The 19,079-nt window shown below is 47.2% G+C and overlaps 1 protein-coding gene across 7 annotated transcripts in view; it reads left to right on the top strand.

The window, feature by feature from the left end:
• Positions 1-6: 6 nt before the first annotated feature.
• MYO1B (myosin IB) overlaps positions 7-19,079 on the top strand; it is a 98,337-nt gene continuing 79,264 nt past the window's right edge. For 5 of the 7 annotated variants that reach the window (XM_035330862.1, XM_035330859.1, XM_035330856.1 and 2 more), the window contains exon 1: positions 12,052-12,192. In XM_035330862.1, coding sequence (XP_035186753.1) covers positions 12,058-12,192 — 135 coding nt within the window. In that variant the 5' untranslated portion in view covers positions 12,052-12,057. Of the gene's footprint in view, positions 92-1,146; positions 1,295-12,051; positions 12,193-19,079 lie in introns of those variants that run through there. The other 2 variants (XM_035330860.1, XM_035330857.1) reach the window with 2 other exon arrangements.

The following is a 19,079-nucleotide window of genomic DNA, read 5'->3' as shown; positions in this document are numbered from 1 at the left end:
CGGGCCGGGGCGGGGCCGCTCCCCGCGGCTGCTGCGGGCCCGCGTCCGCCGGCGGCTGGGCGGGAGGCGCCGGGAGCCGCTGCCTGCGGAGGTACTGAGGGTGCGAGGGGCCGGGGCGGCGGGCGGCGGCGGGGAGCCTTTGTTCGGGGCCGGCTGCCGGCGGCTCTGTCAGGGGGTGGCCGGGCGCGGAGCGGCGCCGAGCGACCCGCGGCGCGGGCAGGTCGGGAGGCACCGGCGGGGAGGTAAAATGGCTGACTGCGCGGGGCGGGCGGCGGGGCAGGAGTTGGCTGCCGGGTTGTTAACTGCGGCGGGGGCTGCCCGTCCGTCGGACCCTGGCGGAATCGGCGCTTTGTCAAGCCCCGGGACAAAAGCCGGGCTTGCCCCCAAAGCGTGGTGGTTGGGAGCAGGAGCTGGACCCGTCTGGGGGAGCCGGATGCCCGGCTGCCCTCAAACTCCTTAAAGTTAACAATGCTCGTCCCTGGCGTGCTTTTATTGCCAGACCTGGCTTTAAGCATCTTTAACGTAGTGCCTAGACGTGCTGCCTCTGCCGTGCTTCTGCGTTGAGGTGCCGTGGCTGTGGCATCGCCACCCGTATCGGCGTGTGCCGTGGTGCGTGGTATCTTGTGCCTGCACGAAGTGCAGCAGATCTTAGGTTAGCACAAGTTCTGCGGTCCTTAGGAAAGGAGATGTCTCTGGGAACACCTGTGTGGGATTAGGTGGCGTACCTGATGGGCATTGCAGCGGTTTCTGACTCCGTATGGGCACCACAAGGGGATCGAGTGCTCTGTCCACAAGGCGAGGCTGTATGAACTCATTAAAGCATCGTACATCACAGACCCTTCCCTTCCCATCCCATCCCATCTGTAGGGAGGAAATGGGCAAGAAAGCTACACCAGGGCACGGGAGTTTACTTCAGCTACATTTGTTAGCCCTTTCAAACGTTGTGCAAGGCTTGCCGCGCTGTCTTTAGAAGGGCAAATGTACATTGCAAGCCTACGACTGCTCCTGGGGGAAGGGAGAACGAGGTCTGGCAAATGGGAGGAGGAAGTGGGAGAGAGAAATTGGAAACATAAGCAAAGCCATTAATTGTTCCCACTGTGCGCTCTTAAGAAACTGCTGGCAATACGCTGAAGACATTCTGCCTCATGGAAGTGTCATGGACTTTCTTCACATGATCCTCTGAGATCATCCGGTTTCTCTGAGCTCTGTGGGAACAGAAATTCCTCGTGCTGGATTCTGATCTCATCTTCCTTCGGCAGCAGTCGTAGCAATGGCTTGGGAATCAGGGAGGAAGGTGAGGAAAGAGCAAGCGGAGCAGTTTGGAGAGCAGCTTGGTGCTGGCGTGGGCCAGTCCGGACACTGCCTTTCTCTGCGTGCTCAGTGCAGCCCGAGCTGGGACAGATGTGAAGGTACCGGCCCTGAGTTAAACGCTCTGGTGGCGCGCTCCGTGTGTTCGGTGCAGCTTACGTGCCAGGCTGTCCTATAAATCTGACCTTACGCTTCGTTCATCCTTTTTGTTGTGCTAATGAAGAACAAACCGAAATGGAAAGCGGTGACTTGAGTGATTGTCCAGTGCTTCAAGCTTGGGGAATTTCCTGAGTTTGATGAAACACAAAAATAAAGGCTTTTTTTTTCTTCTTCTTTCCCTAATAGCTATATACTTGGTCTTTTAAATTCTCAGAGCCTTAGTACGTTGAAATAAGAGGTATCTAAGCAGCTTCTCTTGTTTGTTGGAGGATTGTTAGCAAAATTTGGGAAGGCTGAAGCAGTGATGACCAGCCCTTGAGTCTGTAACCTGATCCACAGCTTTTTCTCTTCAACTGGGAAAGGAAGTAACAGCTCCTATTACACCCTTATGTAACCTCACCATTCACATCCTCCAGAACGAGGGAAACCAGAGCGTGATTGCTGATGTATAAACCAACATCAAGGCATGCTCGGTCATAAAGAAGCAGTAAAGAATAACATTATTTTTCATTTGGTTTGCAGTTCCTAGGGTGAGGAAAAAAAAAAAAAAGAAAGGTTTTTCTTTTGTGTTGATGGGGCACTGGAAGAGCTGCAGCTCTTTGTTGTGTGCTGTGCGGTATCTGTTGCAGAGCGTACCAGAATCGCACAAGTCGGTGAGTCTTTTTCCTGGTGGGTCTGAGCATCAGTGGCAAAGCATTCACCCGTTGCAGCTGTGTCCCAGTTTGCTTGTAGATTGTAAAAGCTTTGCTCTTAAGCTTTGCATGACTCCAGACGTCAGTGTCTGAACCAACTGTGGAGGCCAGGATCTCCCCGTTTTGCTTTGGGACTTGATCCCCATCTTGGGAGAGAGTGGTAAGAGAAGAGAAAGGTGAAGTTCTCAAACCTTCCATGCCCTTTTGCACGTACATGTCCATACGCACACATCCTGGAGCCACTGGCGTATCGTGCCTATCATGCGTTTGCAGTCCCGTGCTGGATCTGGTGGGCTGGGAGATGTGTGGCTTGCTCCTCAGGGACCAGCCTGGCCTGTGACAGGCTCTTCTTTGAGCAGCGCTGGAATGTGCTTTTATGGCACGCGTGGCCGTTTTCAGTGAGTCCTGCCGGTTTTGATACTTTGCTCCGGGTTTGAAGAACCCTATTGTAAAACCAAGCTGTTTATCTCGCATTTTTACTTATCTTGATTTTAAGTAACAATAGGGTCTTTGGAGTTGTCTGCAGACCTGACATTTTTGACTGATGTATCATCCGAGCGCAGGGCTAGGCTGATCCAGGTTATCTTTTGGCACGTAAGGAGCTAAGTGCGTGCTTTTAGAGAAAACCATGCAGACAGGGTTAGCACTTCTCTCTCTCAACTCCTTGTTACTGTGAGATTTCCCCTATGGCACTGGCAGGCATACTTCTGTCCGTTTCTTGGTGTATTTCAGTTCTGTTGATAAACTCACTGCCCTGATGGAAGCGTTTCACTGGGAGAGAGTGAAGCTTCAAAATGGAGCCTCACAGCTGAAGACCACTGACCCAGTCCCCTTCTCAGATGCAAGCCCGTGTGGGAATCGTTCTGTGCAGGCAGTTTAGCAGGAGAAATGGGCCCCAGCAGCAAGAGCAGCACCTTTCCACCCAGGGGAAAACCTGCGTGCAGACCAATGCTCCAGTTCGTGTATTGAAAGCGGTCAAGCCTAAGCTGCTGGACTTGGTCTTTCTTCAAACTCACCGTAAGGAATCCAAATACTAGAGCCCCAAGGAGCGCCGGAGAGGAACGTCTGCTGTCACAAAGATCTTTTCCATGAAAAGTAAAGATACCAGGAAAAAGTGTTTAGGAAGAAGGGAAGGAGGGGATAATGAAGAGGAATAAATGCTGAGTAACCGAAGGTTCGGTGGGTTACTGTCGGAATTACTTGCTGTAGGTTTCTTTATTTTCCAAATACAGTCATTGAGGGAGAGACTCGTTTTTTCCTACTGTCAGCAGAAAACAATTTTAAAAAGTTTGTGACCACAGCCTGGTCAGCAGTGGTACAAGTTTCCTGGGCCCACAAGTATGCTCTGTATGCAAGCTCCCTTGCTTTTCTTTCCCTGCTTCTTTTTCTGTAGTTTTCCATGATTTTCATAGTACGTTCTAAAGCGCTGCCGAGGGCACTGAGAATTAGGAATAGGAAAAATTAAACCGCAGGAGTTGCTACAATGGAAGACGACCAGGTACAGAGCAATTGCATTCTGAAAGGTTTCTCCTCTCTTACAGGAAGCTCATGTTTTCTTTGTGGAGTCTATTTTTCCAAGAGAGCAGTGGCTTTTATGTGTCAGTAGGTCTGTGCCTGTTGGAGCAGCTGACTTCTGTCGTACAGGGTAAATTAGAGTAGTGCTGGTCAAGGCGAAGCTTTGGAGATGGAAAAGGAAATGGAAAATAATCCCTGTTCCTTGGAGGGAATATTCCTGGTCGTGGTGAAGAAATATTGCTGCCACGATGTACCAGGAATCCTCTCCGCATCCTTGGTGAACCCTGGTCAGCCAAGATGGGCTCAAATAAGAGAGCGAGTAGAAAAGGGCTGCTGTGGTGGGCCAGGGCACGGAGAAGCCACCGAGAGGAGCATCAGAAATCCTGGGTATGCTTTATTCACAACGAGGACTGGGAGAAGGTCTTTAAATATTTTCCGGTGGTGTAGGAAACATTAAGGAGAGCGAAAACACATTTAAACTTCAAAACAAAGCACCAGTAGCATTGGGACAAGCAAGAAGTGGATGTTAGTTGACCATGAATACTAGAAATCAGGCATATTGCAGCCACTATTTCTCATGGAACGTGAGAAGTCTGAAACATTGCACTCCGGAGAAGCTGTAGCATACGGCAGTCACAGCTGTATGATACAGGGGGTTTGGCACCAGCCTCGAACGTGCGGAACGGATAGAGCTGCCGTCGTCATTGTTCAGTTACCAGCTGTCAGGCCGCGGGAGTTCAAAGGGCTCTGGAGGTTTTCCTTGAGTGATGGAAGAGCCTGAGGCTGTGTTGAAACCAAGTTCACTCCGGGAGAAACCCCTGTAAATCTTCCGGTAAGCAAGCCGGAGCTCCTCGTACACAGTGAGGGAACATGCGCTGTCGGTGAGCGGCAGTAAAAAAGCTGCGTGCTGGCTCCTAACCTCGGGGATGTTTGGAGCAGAGTGATTGCTGCAAACGCAGCTTTTGGAACTGTCCCGGATACCTCTTAGTAAGCACTAAGATACGCGGGTGTCGCTGGTGATGTCTTGCCTTAAAAACCGACGGCTTTTATGCTGTGGCTTCAGGTGAACTAATGAACGTGTCCTCAGGATGGCAAATGACCCAACTGTGGATGCTGTTCCACACCCGAGACAAGCAAACACATCTATCAGTGCCTGTAATTGATCTGAGCCTCCCCTGCCCTTCAGGAGGTGCTTGCTGTTTAGCTTGGGGTAGGGCAAATACTGCTTTCCTGTTCCTGCAGCACTTGTATCCAGGTATCTTGATTTCCTTCCCCGCTGCTTCTCCATAAAACCCCGGTGTTTTGCTGTAGAGACAGTGACGTGCAGGAGGGACAGCGGCGGCGAGCCGTGGGGTGAAAACTCGCCCTGTCCTGTTCCCTTAGCAGCTGGTCCTGGGAGAAACGGGAGCAGCTGAGGCTGATGCCCTGGAGGTCTTTTGTGCTCGGTTGGCTTGCAGAAAACCCCTAAGATCCAGTTGAAGCCTTGCTGCAGCTAGGGCATTTTTTAAGGCCGTCCTCCTGCAGTGGTTCCGTGGTACTTGCTAAAGCGTTTGCTCTCCTGGCAACCCACGGCTCTGCTGCGTCGCTGGGGCTCAGACCTCCTCTCCGTTTGACAAACGTGCGGAAGGTGAGCTGTCCTGCTGGCCTTCGCTCCCTGTCGCAGAGCTGCGGCTTTACCTGTTGTTATTTCCCGCGAGAAGATCACGACGTGCTCTGCTCCAACCCCTTGGCTTTAAGGCATCTCGTACCAGCGTAGCAGACCGGTGCTTGCTCCGCTTGCCCCACCATGGGCAGATTTCTTCTCCCTGCAGCGGCCTGGTGTGGTTTCTGTGTGCACTGGAGCACGCAGCAGCTTGCTCCACGCCTGGCAGCTTGCGTCGAAAGGGAAGCAAAACCACCGCAATCGTACGAGTAGCAATGAAAGGTGCGGATTACTGCTGATGGCTGGGTTGCTCCCAGAGGAGCGGAACCTCACTTGAAAGAAGTGTTTTGACTTTGTGAAGCTGGTCGTTTCCAAACAGTATTTCGTGAGGATCTGCTGGGGGGGGGGGGGATCTTCTGAAGGCAAGCTCTGGTGTGGTAACAAGCTTCTGCTGTGTCACATACAGCAAACAAAGACAAGCCCCCCAAATCAGTAAGTGCTGCCCTGCTTTTCACGCCCCCGTTCTGCAACAGCTACGCAAACCTAACCTGTGGATTGGGCAGCATCCCCAAAATAGGCGGCAGATTTCAAGCGGTAGGTTGAAAAATAATCAGCTCAAAAGGCCATCCCCTGCTCATCCAACACTAAAAGTTATTTTTTTAATTAAATAATTTGTTTTAAAGACCAAGGCTGTTTTCCCTATGTGTTTATGTCCTGCGCTGGCAACTTCCTTTTAAAAATGTGCTTCTCTGCAGAGCACTGCCGAGTCAAAACGCAGCCTTTAGGGGAAGAAGGTAGAAGCTCTGACAACTTGTGATTTTGCGTTTTGCCCCTTGTTTTGAAAAAGATCTAAGACAATATAGCAAAGTATGAACAAAAAAAAGAGACCCCCCTTTCCTCCTGAATATTTTATCCTTTTCTGTAGGACCTGGAATGATTATAAAGCTGTGTGGTTAGACAATGACTAAGAAAAGCCTAAATGCAAGAAACCACCGTGGATCCTGTTTCTGCTGAAGTCAGGGGGAATTTGACCAGAATTTTGGACAGCAGAACAGCTTTGTTAGTGGAGACCTCATTTCCAGCTGCACAGAAAACGCTGAAGGTGTTCTCGCTGGAAAACAGCAGTAATTTAAAGGAGGAAAAAAAAAAAAAAGGGAGGGGTGGGTTTTCCAGGCTCCAGAGTAGCCAGAAAAGGCTACTACACACCTATAATCTTTGAACCCTGCCAATATAATCCAAAACGTAAAGGAATTTCTGCAGAGCTAAAATGGAACTCCAAACTTATTGAGGTTATTTCAAGACTGTTATTTCAGCAGGTGCTGAGGAAGGCTGCCCTAGCTCTGCTGCAGGAACAAGATGTCTTTCCCAAAAGCTAGCGTGACCGTGAGCAAGCCAGCTCAGCTTCCCAGCGAGGCTGCAGGCTGACTTAGGTGATGGATCAGCCCCCGAGCGTAATTACTGGTGACACTTATTGTGTTGTGGTTGCAAAACCATCATTAGAAGTAATTTGAAAGCCTGTAGTGCTGGGAGTATGAAGGAGAAATAGTAGCGAAGCCGTACCCCACGGTCTCTTACAGCAGGAAACGACCAAGCTCGTGCTATTTGAACGAGGATGCAAGCAGAGCAGAAAGCAGCCTTCAAGAAATGCAAACCCAGCCCCTCTTCCCCTCCCCGGGTCTCCTGAATCCTTCCTGTAGCAGGGAAGAGAAGAAGGGCAGGGCTGTGTCTGTGCGTGCGTAACTCCCTTGTTTCCCTGTTGCGATGAGTCCAGCGCTCCGTGTGTGTGACGGGAGCCCACCAAGGATACGGTAGAGGCACAGAGGAGGCATCTCTCTCGCTTTTGGGCGATTCCAATGACAACTAATTACTGTTTAATTGAGACTGTAACCAAGCTGGTGTGAAAAAACCACAAACAAACCCAGAAGAATCCCAGCAATTACAACCAAACCTCTCCGTGTTCGCGAAGAAAGTTCAAGCCACTGTTTGGCCGTCAGTTCTTCTAAACTGCAGTCGAGCCTTCGTCGTCAATCGACGACAAGATGATGTGGCCTCACGGGACTGCAGCTGTTTGTTCAGCAGCACTCGAAGTGGCCGGTCATTTCCTTGAAAATCGCACGGGCTGCAGCGAGATGCGTGGCGCTTCCAGCACGAGCCAGCACAGCACTCGTTTCTCCTACTGGATTCTCTGGGGCAAATCTGTTGTTGTCTAAATGGCAGTCACTGGAGCACAGCTCCGCAGTAATCTGATGTTGCTAAAGAGCCATTCCCGTTGAGCTGATGCCCAATGCAAACATTCCTGCGGTCTCAATACAAGCGGACCCCACGGTGTTACATTTTACCGGGGCCGTTTATTGGAGCTGTTTGCTGTTAACTACTCAGGGAATGTGGTATGCGTGAGCACTGGTCAGCGCCTCCAGAAAGTAAGGAGAAGTTGCACAAGGCTTTAAATAACAGGCCTTGCTTGCTAGGTACGTTGGTGCAAACGTTATCTGATTCAAAAGCCCCAGACTCTGATTTTTTTTCAGCCTGGAAAATGCTGATCTGTTCAGTGGGGCTGCGGCACTGCCCGGTGGGACGAACAGAAATGAGCTCACGAGGTACTCAGACACTGGCCAAAGGAAAAGAAAGGAAGGATGGAGAGCCAGCAGCTGCGTTTCACTTCTTAGGAGTGCTTTTACTGCTGTTGCTCTATGTATCATTTACCACTCCTGCCTGCAGTGCCACAAGCAAACCACACGAGCCACCTCTGCTGCCAGTGGCAACACCAGCGCAGCAATCATGACCGGGCGTTGAGCACCGTGTGGCTGCAGGATGCAGGTGATGGCTGTTCCTGTTCGACCGTACGAGGGTGATGTGGAAAAACCTGGGCAGATCTGTAACGCTAAACCAGAAATGTGGTATGACTTCACTTCCCCCGTAGCAGAATGTAATTGTACGAGGCTTTTGGAGCGTTGGCCTGCTCTCTGTATCCTCCTCTATTTATAGCTGTCATTAGTTCTCGTTTCAAGTTGGCTGGTGATGAGACTGCTATGGCTCTGGAACAGAGTCATTTCTAATTTGCGGCCAAGAGGGAGAGGAAGGCTTTAGATTCAGCTGGCCAGGAGCTCAGTGTGGCACTCCCAGGCACTACAAGCAGCAGATAGAGCCGTCCGTGTTTTAACAACGCTCCGTGGTTGTCCAACATAAAGTAGGCCGAACTGTGAGGGATTGCTGAATAACCTTTTTTTTTTCTTTTTCCTTTTTTGTTTTTAATCTATATTTCCGAGGATGGAAATGCGTTGAAAGTGCTCTCACTTCATTGAGTCAGTGTCTAGTTGTGAGCCCAGCGCTAGGAGGAAGAGATTTGACAAACGAGTAGAGAAAAGAGATGTTCTGAAAAGCTGCTGGTGTTTGCTGTAGGGATAAGGAAGGTAAATTTGGAAGAAAACTCACGTCGTAAGTGGGTGTGGGAGAGCTCAGGAAATGTTTGAGGAAGAATCTGATTTGTGGGCTCTAAGTGTTAGAAAAATTTTGCTTTTTTTCCCCTGAGATAATCGGTTACTATATTTAAATTTTGATAATTGTCAGCTGTAATCTTTATGCAATACTGCTGTTTTGCTTCGTATCAACAACACGGCATGTTACGGTCGTAAAAGCAATGCATTAGGTATGTCAAGGGAGTACCACGGAGGTTTTTGTTTGTTTCTACTGAATTTCCAGTTAGAAATTACAGCACAGTTCAAACAGAGCCTCACTTCCCTCCCTCCCGAAATCTCCCATTCAGCAGCCTTCATGTGACAAAAACGAAACGTGTCCTTGTTTTAAAGGACATAACCCATTTTGTTTCTTTCCTCTAACCTAATTTCCTGTCTGCTGGTGTCTAACCAGCACAGCTGTGGTTTTAATCATTACCGGACCCCGAGCCACTGAGCGCGTGTTTTGGTCCCATCCTCTCGGAGCCCTTCTTGAAAATGGTCCTTGAGGAACGTTCATCCTCTTAAAGGATGCCAGAATACACGCGGAGGTAGGAGGCGGTTACCTGTATGGACAGCTCTCCAAACTGTGCTGAACGTGCTCACCAGCATTGAGGAGCGAAGATTTCCAGCTGCCAGACGCCCTTGTGGCAAATCCAGGTACTTGGACGTGGATTTGGATTGAGTTTCTGAGCTTAGGGACGTACCGCTGGAAATTGTGACTGAAGTTTCGCCTTGCAATCATATCAAGATTTTTTTTTTTAAGCTGTGTAGTGTGCTGACTTCTTGGGTTGTTTTTAAACCTACTCTTAAAATCAGCATGTGGTATTTTGAAAGCATTGTGGATATTAATCTAGTAGGTTAAATTCTCTATTAAATTCAATCCAATTGTTTAAGGGCAGAATGTTCTTCAGTGATGTACCAGTGCATGAGGCAGATTTCATGGATATTTTGCAAAGGCTAAGCTTTTGCAAAGGATTTTGAGAATTCAGCTTTAAACAAGATGTTTGGGCTTTTCATCACCTAAGCTTGTAATATTTTCTAGCATTCGAGTTGATGGAAATTTTTACCATCATATAATTTTAAATTATTGTGGAAAAAAAGCTGAAAATAATCATTTGACCATAAAATTTAACTTTTTAAATACATAGATGAATTAATACATGCGGACAACTTTCTGATTCAGCTTTTAGTTGTAGACGTGGTGCCTTTGTGCACCTCTTCTGCAATTTGTGCCTCTGAGGCTGGGGATGCCAGAGTGTTCCTGAGGGGTCTGGCTGCTCTGGGTCTTGAAATTCCCAAGCAGTGATGCACCAAGTGTGGTAGGTGGTATGTAATTTCACAATGGTAGATGAGCTATGCTATTTAGAACCTAAATTTTAGGTTGCAATTGCCCAGATTAGGATTTTTATATTAGCTTTTTTTTCTTTTTTCTCCTTTTTGGCTACAAACCCAGTATTTAATAAGTTCCATGCTTGAGGAAGAATTTTCTTTTTTTTCAGTCTTCAAAAATCATTTGAACATGAAATGCTGTTTGGGAAGTAATTAGGTCATCGACACAAGACTGGTAGTTTAACGAATTTCTCTTAATGGGATGCAGCAATTGAAGCCATACCTCTGGAAAGATGTTGTGAGCATTTAAAATATTTTCATGGTGCTTCGTAGAGGTGAACTTTCAAGAACAAAAGACCTTTTCTCTAAAAATGAAGAAATAGAGTTGTCCAATGTTTATGTTTAAAACAAATACTCTCTTGTTTGTTTAGCAGGGTTGACTCAGCTTTGGTTGGTTACCATAGTTCATCACTGTTTTTGCATTTCCATGTGAATTTCTAATAATTCCCAGGCTTGGTTCAGGTTGGGGATCTTGTTGTAGCGCTTCCCTTAGCTGCCTGGGGAGCTGTGCTTCTCTTCATTGAATTTGGAAAAACATCAAACATGACTTAAGTCTTGATCTAATGTCCCTCAAATGTCACTCGCTGCTCAAAAATCAAACGGCACAGTCACGCGCTGGCTGTGGACACAAGCAGGAGATAAAAGGCTTCACTCGCTTTAAATTAGCTGTCGGATGGATAGCTGCAACGGCGAGTTAATGCGGATTGCATGAAGTACTAACTGCTACAAGACATTTTGAAAAATGAGGAAAAAATACTTAGAATGCGCTACGGTGATGTGGGGAGCAGCGACAGCTTGGTAGCATTCAATTGCAAAGAGATTACAGCTGGCTGGTCGAGTTCTTTGCTTTGTATATGTGCAGCTGTGCAATAGTCGCTGCTTGGTTTGTGTTGTCAGCAAAGTCGTTCCCCCACCTCTGGTTCCGCGTCTGCTGGCAGCCACTGCTGATACCTTCATTTTTGAGCCTCACCGTGAAGGCTGACGGCAGTGTCCGTGTGCTTGGAGCTCTTGAGAGGGCTCGGTTAATCTGCCCTAATGTTTGGATCGGAAGGATAAGCAGCTGGGAGGTAGATTGGTATTGAGTTCTGGCCCCACCTTGGCTTCATCCGAATTACTTGATCGGCGTTGGTTACTTGGTTTGATCCCGGTCTGCTGTTTGAGTCCCGCTTCTGCCTTTTGCCGCTCCAGTTACGTAGATGCGGTCTCCGCTCACCAGCTGGATTGTTGCTCCTGGGCTACCATGTTCTCTTAAGCAATAAAATTACAAATACATACATAACGTGATCGAGTCTGTTGGAAAATTAAATAATTTGATAACCCAGAGCAGCACTATACTGGAATACAGGCACCTTAGAGAGTGGCGCCCAGGAATTCAGATAAAATAGTGCGGTTTTGTCTCTGAGTGAGCTCACTTGGTTGGCTTCCGTTTAAAAGTTGATCGGATTGGAGAAATGCAGGTAAGGGGGAGAAAGCAATTCAGATCAGGGTTTGGATTCCTCAATATCCTGATTTGAGGCACTACAGATGCTGATGGAGCTTTCGGTAAACTCGAGTTTGTGTGTACTTGCACGTTGCGCTGAAGCCATTCAGAAAATCTGGATGCGGTGCCCACTGGTCGTCACCGCAGTTTCATGCCGTTTCGTATGTAACGTGTGGTGAACTGGAAGGCATTGTCGAATGCCACAGTTAAAAGTTTGGGGATTGCATAGACTGCTTGGGTAGAAAGAATAACTTTTAGAATGTTCCTTAGAAAAACTGTTGTAAAGAAGTGTCGTTTGGTGGGTTTTTACTCGTGAATCTTAAGTAGTATTAATGGTTAACGCCTGTGAATAATTAGAGTACTTGTGAGCTAACTTTGCTCTTTTTTTTTTCTTCCTTTCTCTCTTTGCAGGAGAAAATGGCCAAAATGGAGGTCAAGACGTCCCTTTTAGATGACATGATAGGGGTGGGAGATATGGTTCTTTTAGAACCACTTAATGAAGATTCGTTCATCGATAATCTGAAAAAGCGCTTTGATCACAGTGAAGTATATGTGAGTATACGTTAACAGAGAACTTCCTACGGGACCTGCCTTGCCGTTACTGAAATACATGTGTATCTACAAGGATGCGCATAGACTGAGTGCCTGAACGTAGACTGTTGCATTAGGGATGTTTCAGCCTTTATATACTACGTTATTTGCATTTGATCTTTTCCATCAGGGATGTTTTTCCTTTTTGTTCTTTCCCATTGCACAACACAGTGGGCCTCCCATTTTCACTGCTCCAAGCTGATGCTAACATGGATTTTGATACTCCTTCTGTTAGAGAGCGAAGCAGCTACCAGTAAGCAGCTTCCAAGGAAAGCATTTCCAGGATGTTGGAGCAGGCTGATGTACAAGCAATGTATGCTTGGAATATGCTAGGGCTACCTTAAATGTTGCCTTTGATATGCAAAAAAAAAAAATAAGTTCATTAGAATGGTTTGATTTTAAACTAGTAAGAATGAGCTTGGGTATATGTGGGAGTAATCAAAATCTTCAGGCATATTAATCTTTGAATGATGATCAATAGCAGAGAGGTTGTAAACTGACAGCTGAAGCACAGGCTGGGAATGAAGAGGCAAATTGTGATTCCGGTTAAGCCTTTCATTTCCTGCTTCATCTCTCTTTGTTCTGTTTTTGTTAAAATGTGCGTAGCGTTGTCTATTACACGGCTGCGGGCGTAGGGACTTAATGATTTGTAGAGGCTTTTCAAGACCTCTAGTGAAAGATAAGTCTTTCAAGAGTAAAGCTGCAATGTTTAAGTCAAAGCATAGCTATGATCTGGAAGCAATTGTCTGCAGTTTGTTACAATCAAATAGACGTGTTCTGTATTTGATTATAACCCTCCCCCCTTTTAATTTTTAGTGTTGGCTATATTTTCCCTTCTTGCTGAGCATTCAGATCTTCATGGTTTCATTATCCTTTTTTCTTTTCCAACCTCCAGTAGGGGAGGATCTGTGTTGTTTTTGTTTGCTTCCTCTATCCCTTTTTGTTCGTACTTTGTTATAGTCTGTGCTTTTGTACCTCTGCTATTCATTCTCTGCTGCATCTTTCTTCCAGAGCAATTTTCCTTCTCAACCATGCCTGTTCCCTTTTCTGTAGGTACTAGCTTGGCAAAATACAGTTGTGCGTATGTGCTCGTGTATCACTTCCATTTACTCGTTCTTCGTGTTTGGACCGACAATTTAATTTAACTAGAAAATTAAAGTAAGACAAGGACTCTTGGGACCCATAAAAACCTTGTTAGAGAAGAAACCAGAAAGGCCTGTGTTTATGGAAAGAAAGATTCCTTTCAAAATGGGTTAAAGAAATCTCCACGATACCTCTGAGAGTTATATTTCCAAAAAACTGTGTCTTAAATTCCTTCTTGTTCCCTGAAGTTGTAGCCCTTTTGCTGACCCTTAGGCTCTGATACAGGCCGGTAGGTATCAGGCTCCTCTCTGCTGCTCTTTCATCCTCGTGGTAAGCCCTCCGTAGCCAACAGTCTGCTGGGATTCACAGTTTTATTCAGTTGATGGCTTGTGTAATTGACCTCAGTTTTAGGGTTAACTCTGTGCTCCTAATACCTGCACTAACATGGGTGATACTGAATCATTTCATTCCACTTTAGCTTGAGAAAAGAAGAAGAAGAGAAGAAAATGGAGGTATTTGCCTAAAGCTTGAAGATGGCAGTTCTGCCTTGCCCAGTTATACCTGAAAGTTTCATCTCAAGTGTTAAGGATACAGTCCCGTCCTGTGAGGGTACCCTAGATGTGCAGCCTCTTAATAAGGATCCCCATAAGCCGTACGGGAGTGGATTGCTCAAGACTTCTTACGTAAACTACTACGGATTTAACGTGTTTAACTGCACGTTTTTAGAGAATTTAGACCAGATAGCTTTTTCTTGGAAGAAATCAGTTTGAACGACAAATGGGTAATCTGTTTTATTTTTATCGCCCATTACATACCAGCTGACAACCGTGTTCAAACACATGGTTCTTTGAGGCAGTGACACTGAAACCTGTATTTCCTCGAGTTTCGGATTCTGCCCGGCCTGGCACTGAGGTGCAGTGTAATTAGCTGTATTATGTGCTTTGGCAGGTGATACAAGGTGTCACTTTTCTCTAGCAGTGTAGGATCCTTTGCCTTGCAGGTGGGAAAGACTAATGCTTAAACATGCCGTGTTGAGAAGCTTGAACTGCTGCCAAAAACAAAGGACTTTTTTTTTTTTCTTTTTTTTTTTTGGTAGCTGAATCATTCCCTTGTAGTTTGTTGCAATATCTTTTGCCCTTTTTATCTCCAGTTTTGTTTGATCATGTGCTATTTTTTTTAAAGGTCTTACAAGTACTGTTTGCGAACCCACACTGTAAAGTCAAAATGCTGGAGATCTTTGCAAGTATTAAAACGTTTTGTACATCAGCAGTGGAAAGAATCGCTGTTTAAGTCCCTGCCGCCTGCTGTTACCAAGTCGACAAGTTACCGAGTTCGTGGTGCTGCAGGGTTTTAATTACCAAATCACTCAAGGGATATTTCCTTTTCATGGCAGCTGAATTCTGTTGCCCTGCAAACTTCATTCCCCTATTACTGTTCTAAAAGTTTGCTAAAGCCTGGAGTAGTGGGAAGGCTGCTCGCTGCAGCAATCGTGCCATAATTCTCACGCACAAACCCTTCTCTCTCTGTCCCTTATCGCCACCCCCTTTCTTCTTCCGAAGCCTCACTCGTGGAAAGCACACTTTGCATTTCTGTTTTTGGACTTCGACGAGCACAATGGAGCCTTTGTTACATCTGGAAGTAATGTTTGCTTTACCATGTAAAATCCGTGGTTTGCATGCTGTCCTGGAGAAACTGAATTAGGCCATTGAAGAGCTCCTGATGGTGCTTAACAAAGACTGCAGATTCCTGCAGCTCTAACAAGCTACAGAAGCTGATCCCTCAGGATCCCTTCACAGGGCTGTAGGAGTAGGTCTAGCCTCCTGTGGTTCAGGTTGGGTTTTAAACTCAGCCTGTGTGTCAGCGCCCAGTTGTAGGCATTACCAAAAATCCTGTCTCCATGTAAAAATTTAAGTCAAACTAAAGCCATGTGATCAGACTGAAATGTTTCTACAGCAATTGACCACAGCTCACTCAACATCGGGTTTTGAGCAGTTTTCTGTAGACTGACAGCTGCGTCTGTGCTGCATATGTGAGTTTTAACACGGACTTGCAGTTATAACCTTCAAAGGGGCTTGTTGTGAGGAATGAGACCCGTAACATGGATGGTTTTGAAAATGCTTAAAAGTTGGCCAGACATTGCATAATCGTGTTACCCAGCCCTCGCGGGTAGATGTGTGTCAGGTCAAGCCTTCGATGAACGGTGTCAAAGCTCCCTCGTAGCCAAAGATGACAAAATAAATAGGCTCCGGTTAAAAAACAAACAAACAAACAAAAAAAGGAATATAAATTTATGTTTGATGCTGAATGTTCAGCGATGGAAATCCTAGTGCCAGCTCCATTCATCCGTTTGAAATGCCAGGTCTTCTCCTCAAGAAGTGCCCTTGCAAGAGCATCCGGCATACATCTGGGTCCCTGGTGGTCCTCTGACCATCCTGGGCACGGCTGTTTGCAAGCCCTGGGATGGGTCTGATGCAGGATGCAATGCATGGAAAATAGCAGCTCTTAAACCAGTGGGCAGACGGGTCCCATATGTGAGGAAAGGGGAGGTGTAACTGCCCTTCTCTTCCCTGACTGTGTTTGAAGCGCTTCCCTGGGCCGACAGGCTGCTGTACAGACTGACAGCTTCCTCTTTGGATGTCAGTACCAAAGGACGCATTTGGGGATAAGCTCTAAGAGCCGGCGTTTCAAAGTGCTCGTGTGCCATGGTGCAAGGGGGGGGGTTTGTGGAAACGTGTACTCCTACCAGTCAGAGAACAGCCTACAGCTCGATTGCCCGTTGTTCATTTTCACGTGTATTGATAGGAAGTTTAATGGGCTTGGGTGTTAGGTTGCAATCCAGGGCGCGAAGCTGGAAGCTGTGCCTGTAAAAATAAGTATGAAGGCTGGTGGAGCTGGAGCAGGGCCAATCGCCCTCCTAAAGACCATCAGGTTTGGCAGTAATCTCACGCCGAGTGGCTTCGGGGTAACGCGTGCGTTAATTGGGAATGGGAATCTTGGAGCTTAGTCATGTCTGGAAATGCTTGGGGTATGTCTGACCAAGAAAAATCTCATTAAAAAGCTGTAATAGTTTATGATATTATGTTTGCAACTCTCAAACTTCTCATTGATAAAATCACTTTCTTGCAAAAGTTCAGTTCCAGAAGTACCGGTAACAAAAGCCCGCCTGAATTCCCTTGACGCGGAGTGAAACGTGACTCATGGGCCGTGCGGTGAGCAAACAGAAAAAACATCATGCCGATCACCTGAAGGCTCGGGGGATCGGGGAAGCGGCAAGGGAGGTGTGAGCAGTCTGGAGGGGAGCGGTGCTGCGTGGGCACGTGGGAGGCAGCTTTCAGAGGCCAGAGCTCGCTCTATTCTGCTGCCCTGCACATTTTTTCCCTGCAGTTATGTTGTTTCTTGAAGTCTTCCCAGAGCTGCAGAGGTCAACATTTTGTTCACGACAACAAAATGTTTGTTTGCTTTTTGCTCTCTTAACAAAACAGGATTTTTCTCTGATGTCAGCGTTTAATTTGTATTTTCTGCACATGGAGTTTGTGGGCTGCTTTGGGCAAGAACAGTCTTATGGTACTGAACACATGTTGTTTTATCACTGAGCTATTAAATATTTGGCATTCCAGTACTATAACGCAGTGTTAGCTGCTTGAGGTAGCATCCTTGTGACTGCCTTCTGGTGGCCTGGCTTGTGGTGTGCTTGTGCTGCCGGCTGAGGTGCTTCCTGGTGACCTTTACTGTTTGGATGTTTTGGGGGTAGCCTTTTTGTTTCTGCTTTGGCTTTACTCGACTGTGTCTGTTACTTACTCACTCCTTTTTTTAGCTACCTTACAGAGTTTGGGAGTTTACTGAATTGCTGTCAAGCACAGCGGCTTTGTTCTGCTGCACCCCTATCAGATCTTCCAGCTACCGCATTTGAAAGAAGAGGGTGGAAGGCAGGAATACATGACTGGGACCCATTGTCTCGATCTGAATCGGCCTGGCGTGATCCTCCCTCCGTGTAACTCCACTGGTGCTGCGAATTCAGATTTGTTCTCAATTTCATTACTTTCTGCATCATACCAGCATAATCCTGTCGGTCCTTACAGGTTGTTTGTGAGGCTGGATGGAGTCCTTCGTTGGTTTTGAAGGGCTCATGCAGATTTGGTGGTGGTGTCTGCGTGGGGAAAGGGACACATGAAGAGTCCGGGACCAGAGCTGTGTAGCGCAGCACTGGGGTAGGGCTGGGTGCTGGAGGTAAGAGCAGAGGGCCCCTGCGTGGTGTGTGCTGGCTCTTCCCCAAGAGCCAGCCAGTTCCTGATCAATCTCTCTGTGCAGAAACCTTCTTAGAGCTGAGGAGTGTCTAACAGCCAGAGCACAGCAGCTTTCAGTCCAGCTGTCTTCACTGGTGCACTTGCTGATCCCCGCTGGTAGCCCAGGGGACCCAAGCTTCCTCAGATCTCTTTCTCTTCCTCCCTCGGGGGACGCCTCTGCCGGATTAAACAATTTTCCCAGCGGTGCCTCCGCAGTTTCCCTCAGGAGGGAAGATGCTGGCTTGCAGCAATAATATTGTTGCAGCTGCCACAGGCGAGGGCCTTGAAGCCTGCCGCTTCAGATGCGCAGAAGGATTTGTGTGCCTCAGGCACGTCTCTTCCAGTGGTATCTCGCAGTCTAATAAGAAGTATTCTGCCTCCCTTTAAATCTTGCTTTGCTCGTTATCACATCAGAAATCCTCTTGGCCCTTCGCATCAGCCCACCCTGGTAAAACCAACTCGATCGCTCTCCTGGAGTAAAGATGCTTGCAGCCAGCAGGTTGGCTGCTTTTAACCTTGAGGTACCCGGTGGGAGGAGAGTTGCTTATCTCAAGGCATTGCCTCGTTTCCTTTTCTTTTTGTATGGCACCCACGATGCTGAGTGTGGCCGTGGAGGCGTTTATTTGCAGGGCTGTATGCACTGTCTGCATAAAGAAGTAAGACAACATCAGGAAGGATCACAGAAAATAACGTGGATATTGTGGGCTGCGCATGGAGGTTTTCTTCCCTATACACTCCTCCTCCTTGTCTCTTTGATGTGGCACTTGGAAAAAAGAGAGAGGGTGGTGTGGGAAATGCCTCCCATAGGGGCCCGCAACTGCTACAGAGCTGGCTCTGCCCCCAGCACGCTGTGTGTTCCTTCACTAAGGTGACAGAGGCTTCTGGGGCATTTGTTGGTGATTTCAGGGCATGTTATATGAAACACAAAAGGAAAGTTAATGAAAGATTGGCAGATAGCAGCAAAAATGTCCAAGTACCGTAAAAATACGGTGTCTGCCCCTTTTTATTCATACAGAAATAATGGGATGTTTTGGACCGAGTCCTCTCTTTAATGTTTTCTGCTATTGTTTCTCGTGCACGTTGAGAGGGGAGGTTTCTTGGCACGGGCTCTATCCAATCTCCAGCTGCTGTTTGCTTATGAAAACAAGTCTTTATCTCTCCCAAAGTTAGCAAACATGGATGTTCCAGGGTATTCAAATGCTTTCCTTAAGGTTTCTCAAGTCTGCTTTGGGCTGACTTCTCCGTCACCTCCTTTCCAGATGCCACCTGTAATTGCGTCCTGTGTAGGAGCTCTGCTTCTTCGCATAAAAGCATCCGAATGCAGTCAGAGGGGCGGATGGTTGAGGTGATTCATCTGCCTCATTATTAACATTAGAACCCGTCATGACGATCGTGAGGTTAGCAGCAATATTCAGTGATCTGCAGAGAAAGTCTGTGCCCTGCAGAAACTTAGAAACCCGACAGTCTCTGCACGTGCATCCT

The sequence above is a fragment of the Oxyura jamaicensis genome, chromosome 7 (genome assembly GCF_011077185.1).
Source record: "Oxyura jamaicensis isolate SHBP4307 breed ruddy duck chromosome 7, BPBGC_Ojam_1.0, whole genome shotgun sequence".
In the NCBI taxonomy this organism is placed as follows: domain Eukaryota; kingdom Metazoa; phylum Chordata; class Aves; order Anseriformes; family Anatidae; genus Oxyura; species Oxyura jamaicensis.
The sequence above is the reverse complement of the archived record's forward strand: the minus strand, read 5'-3'. Positions and strand labels throughout refer to the sequence as shown.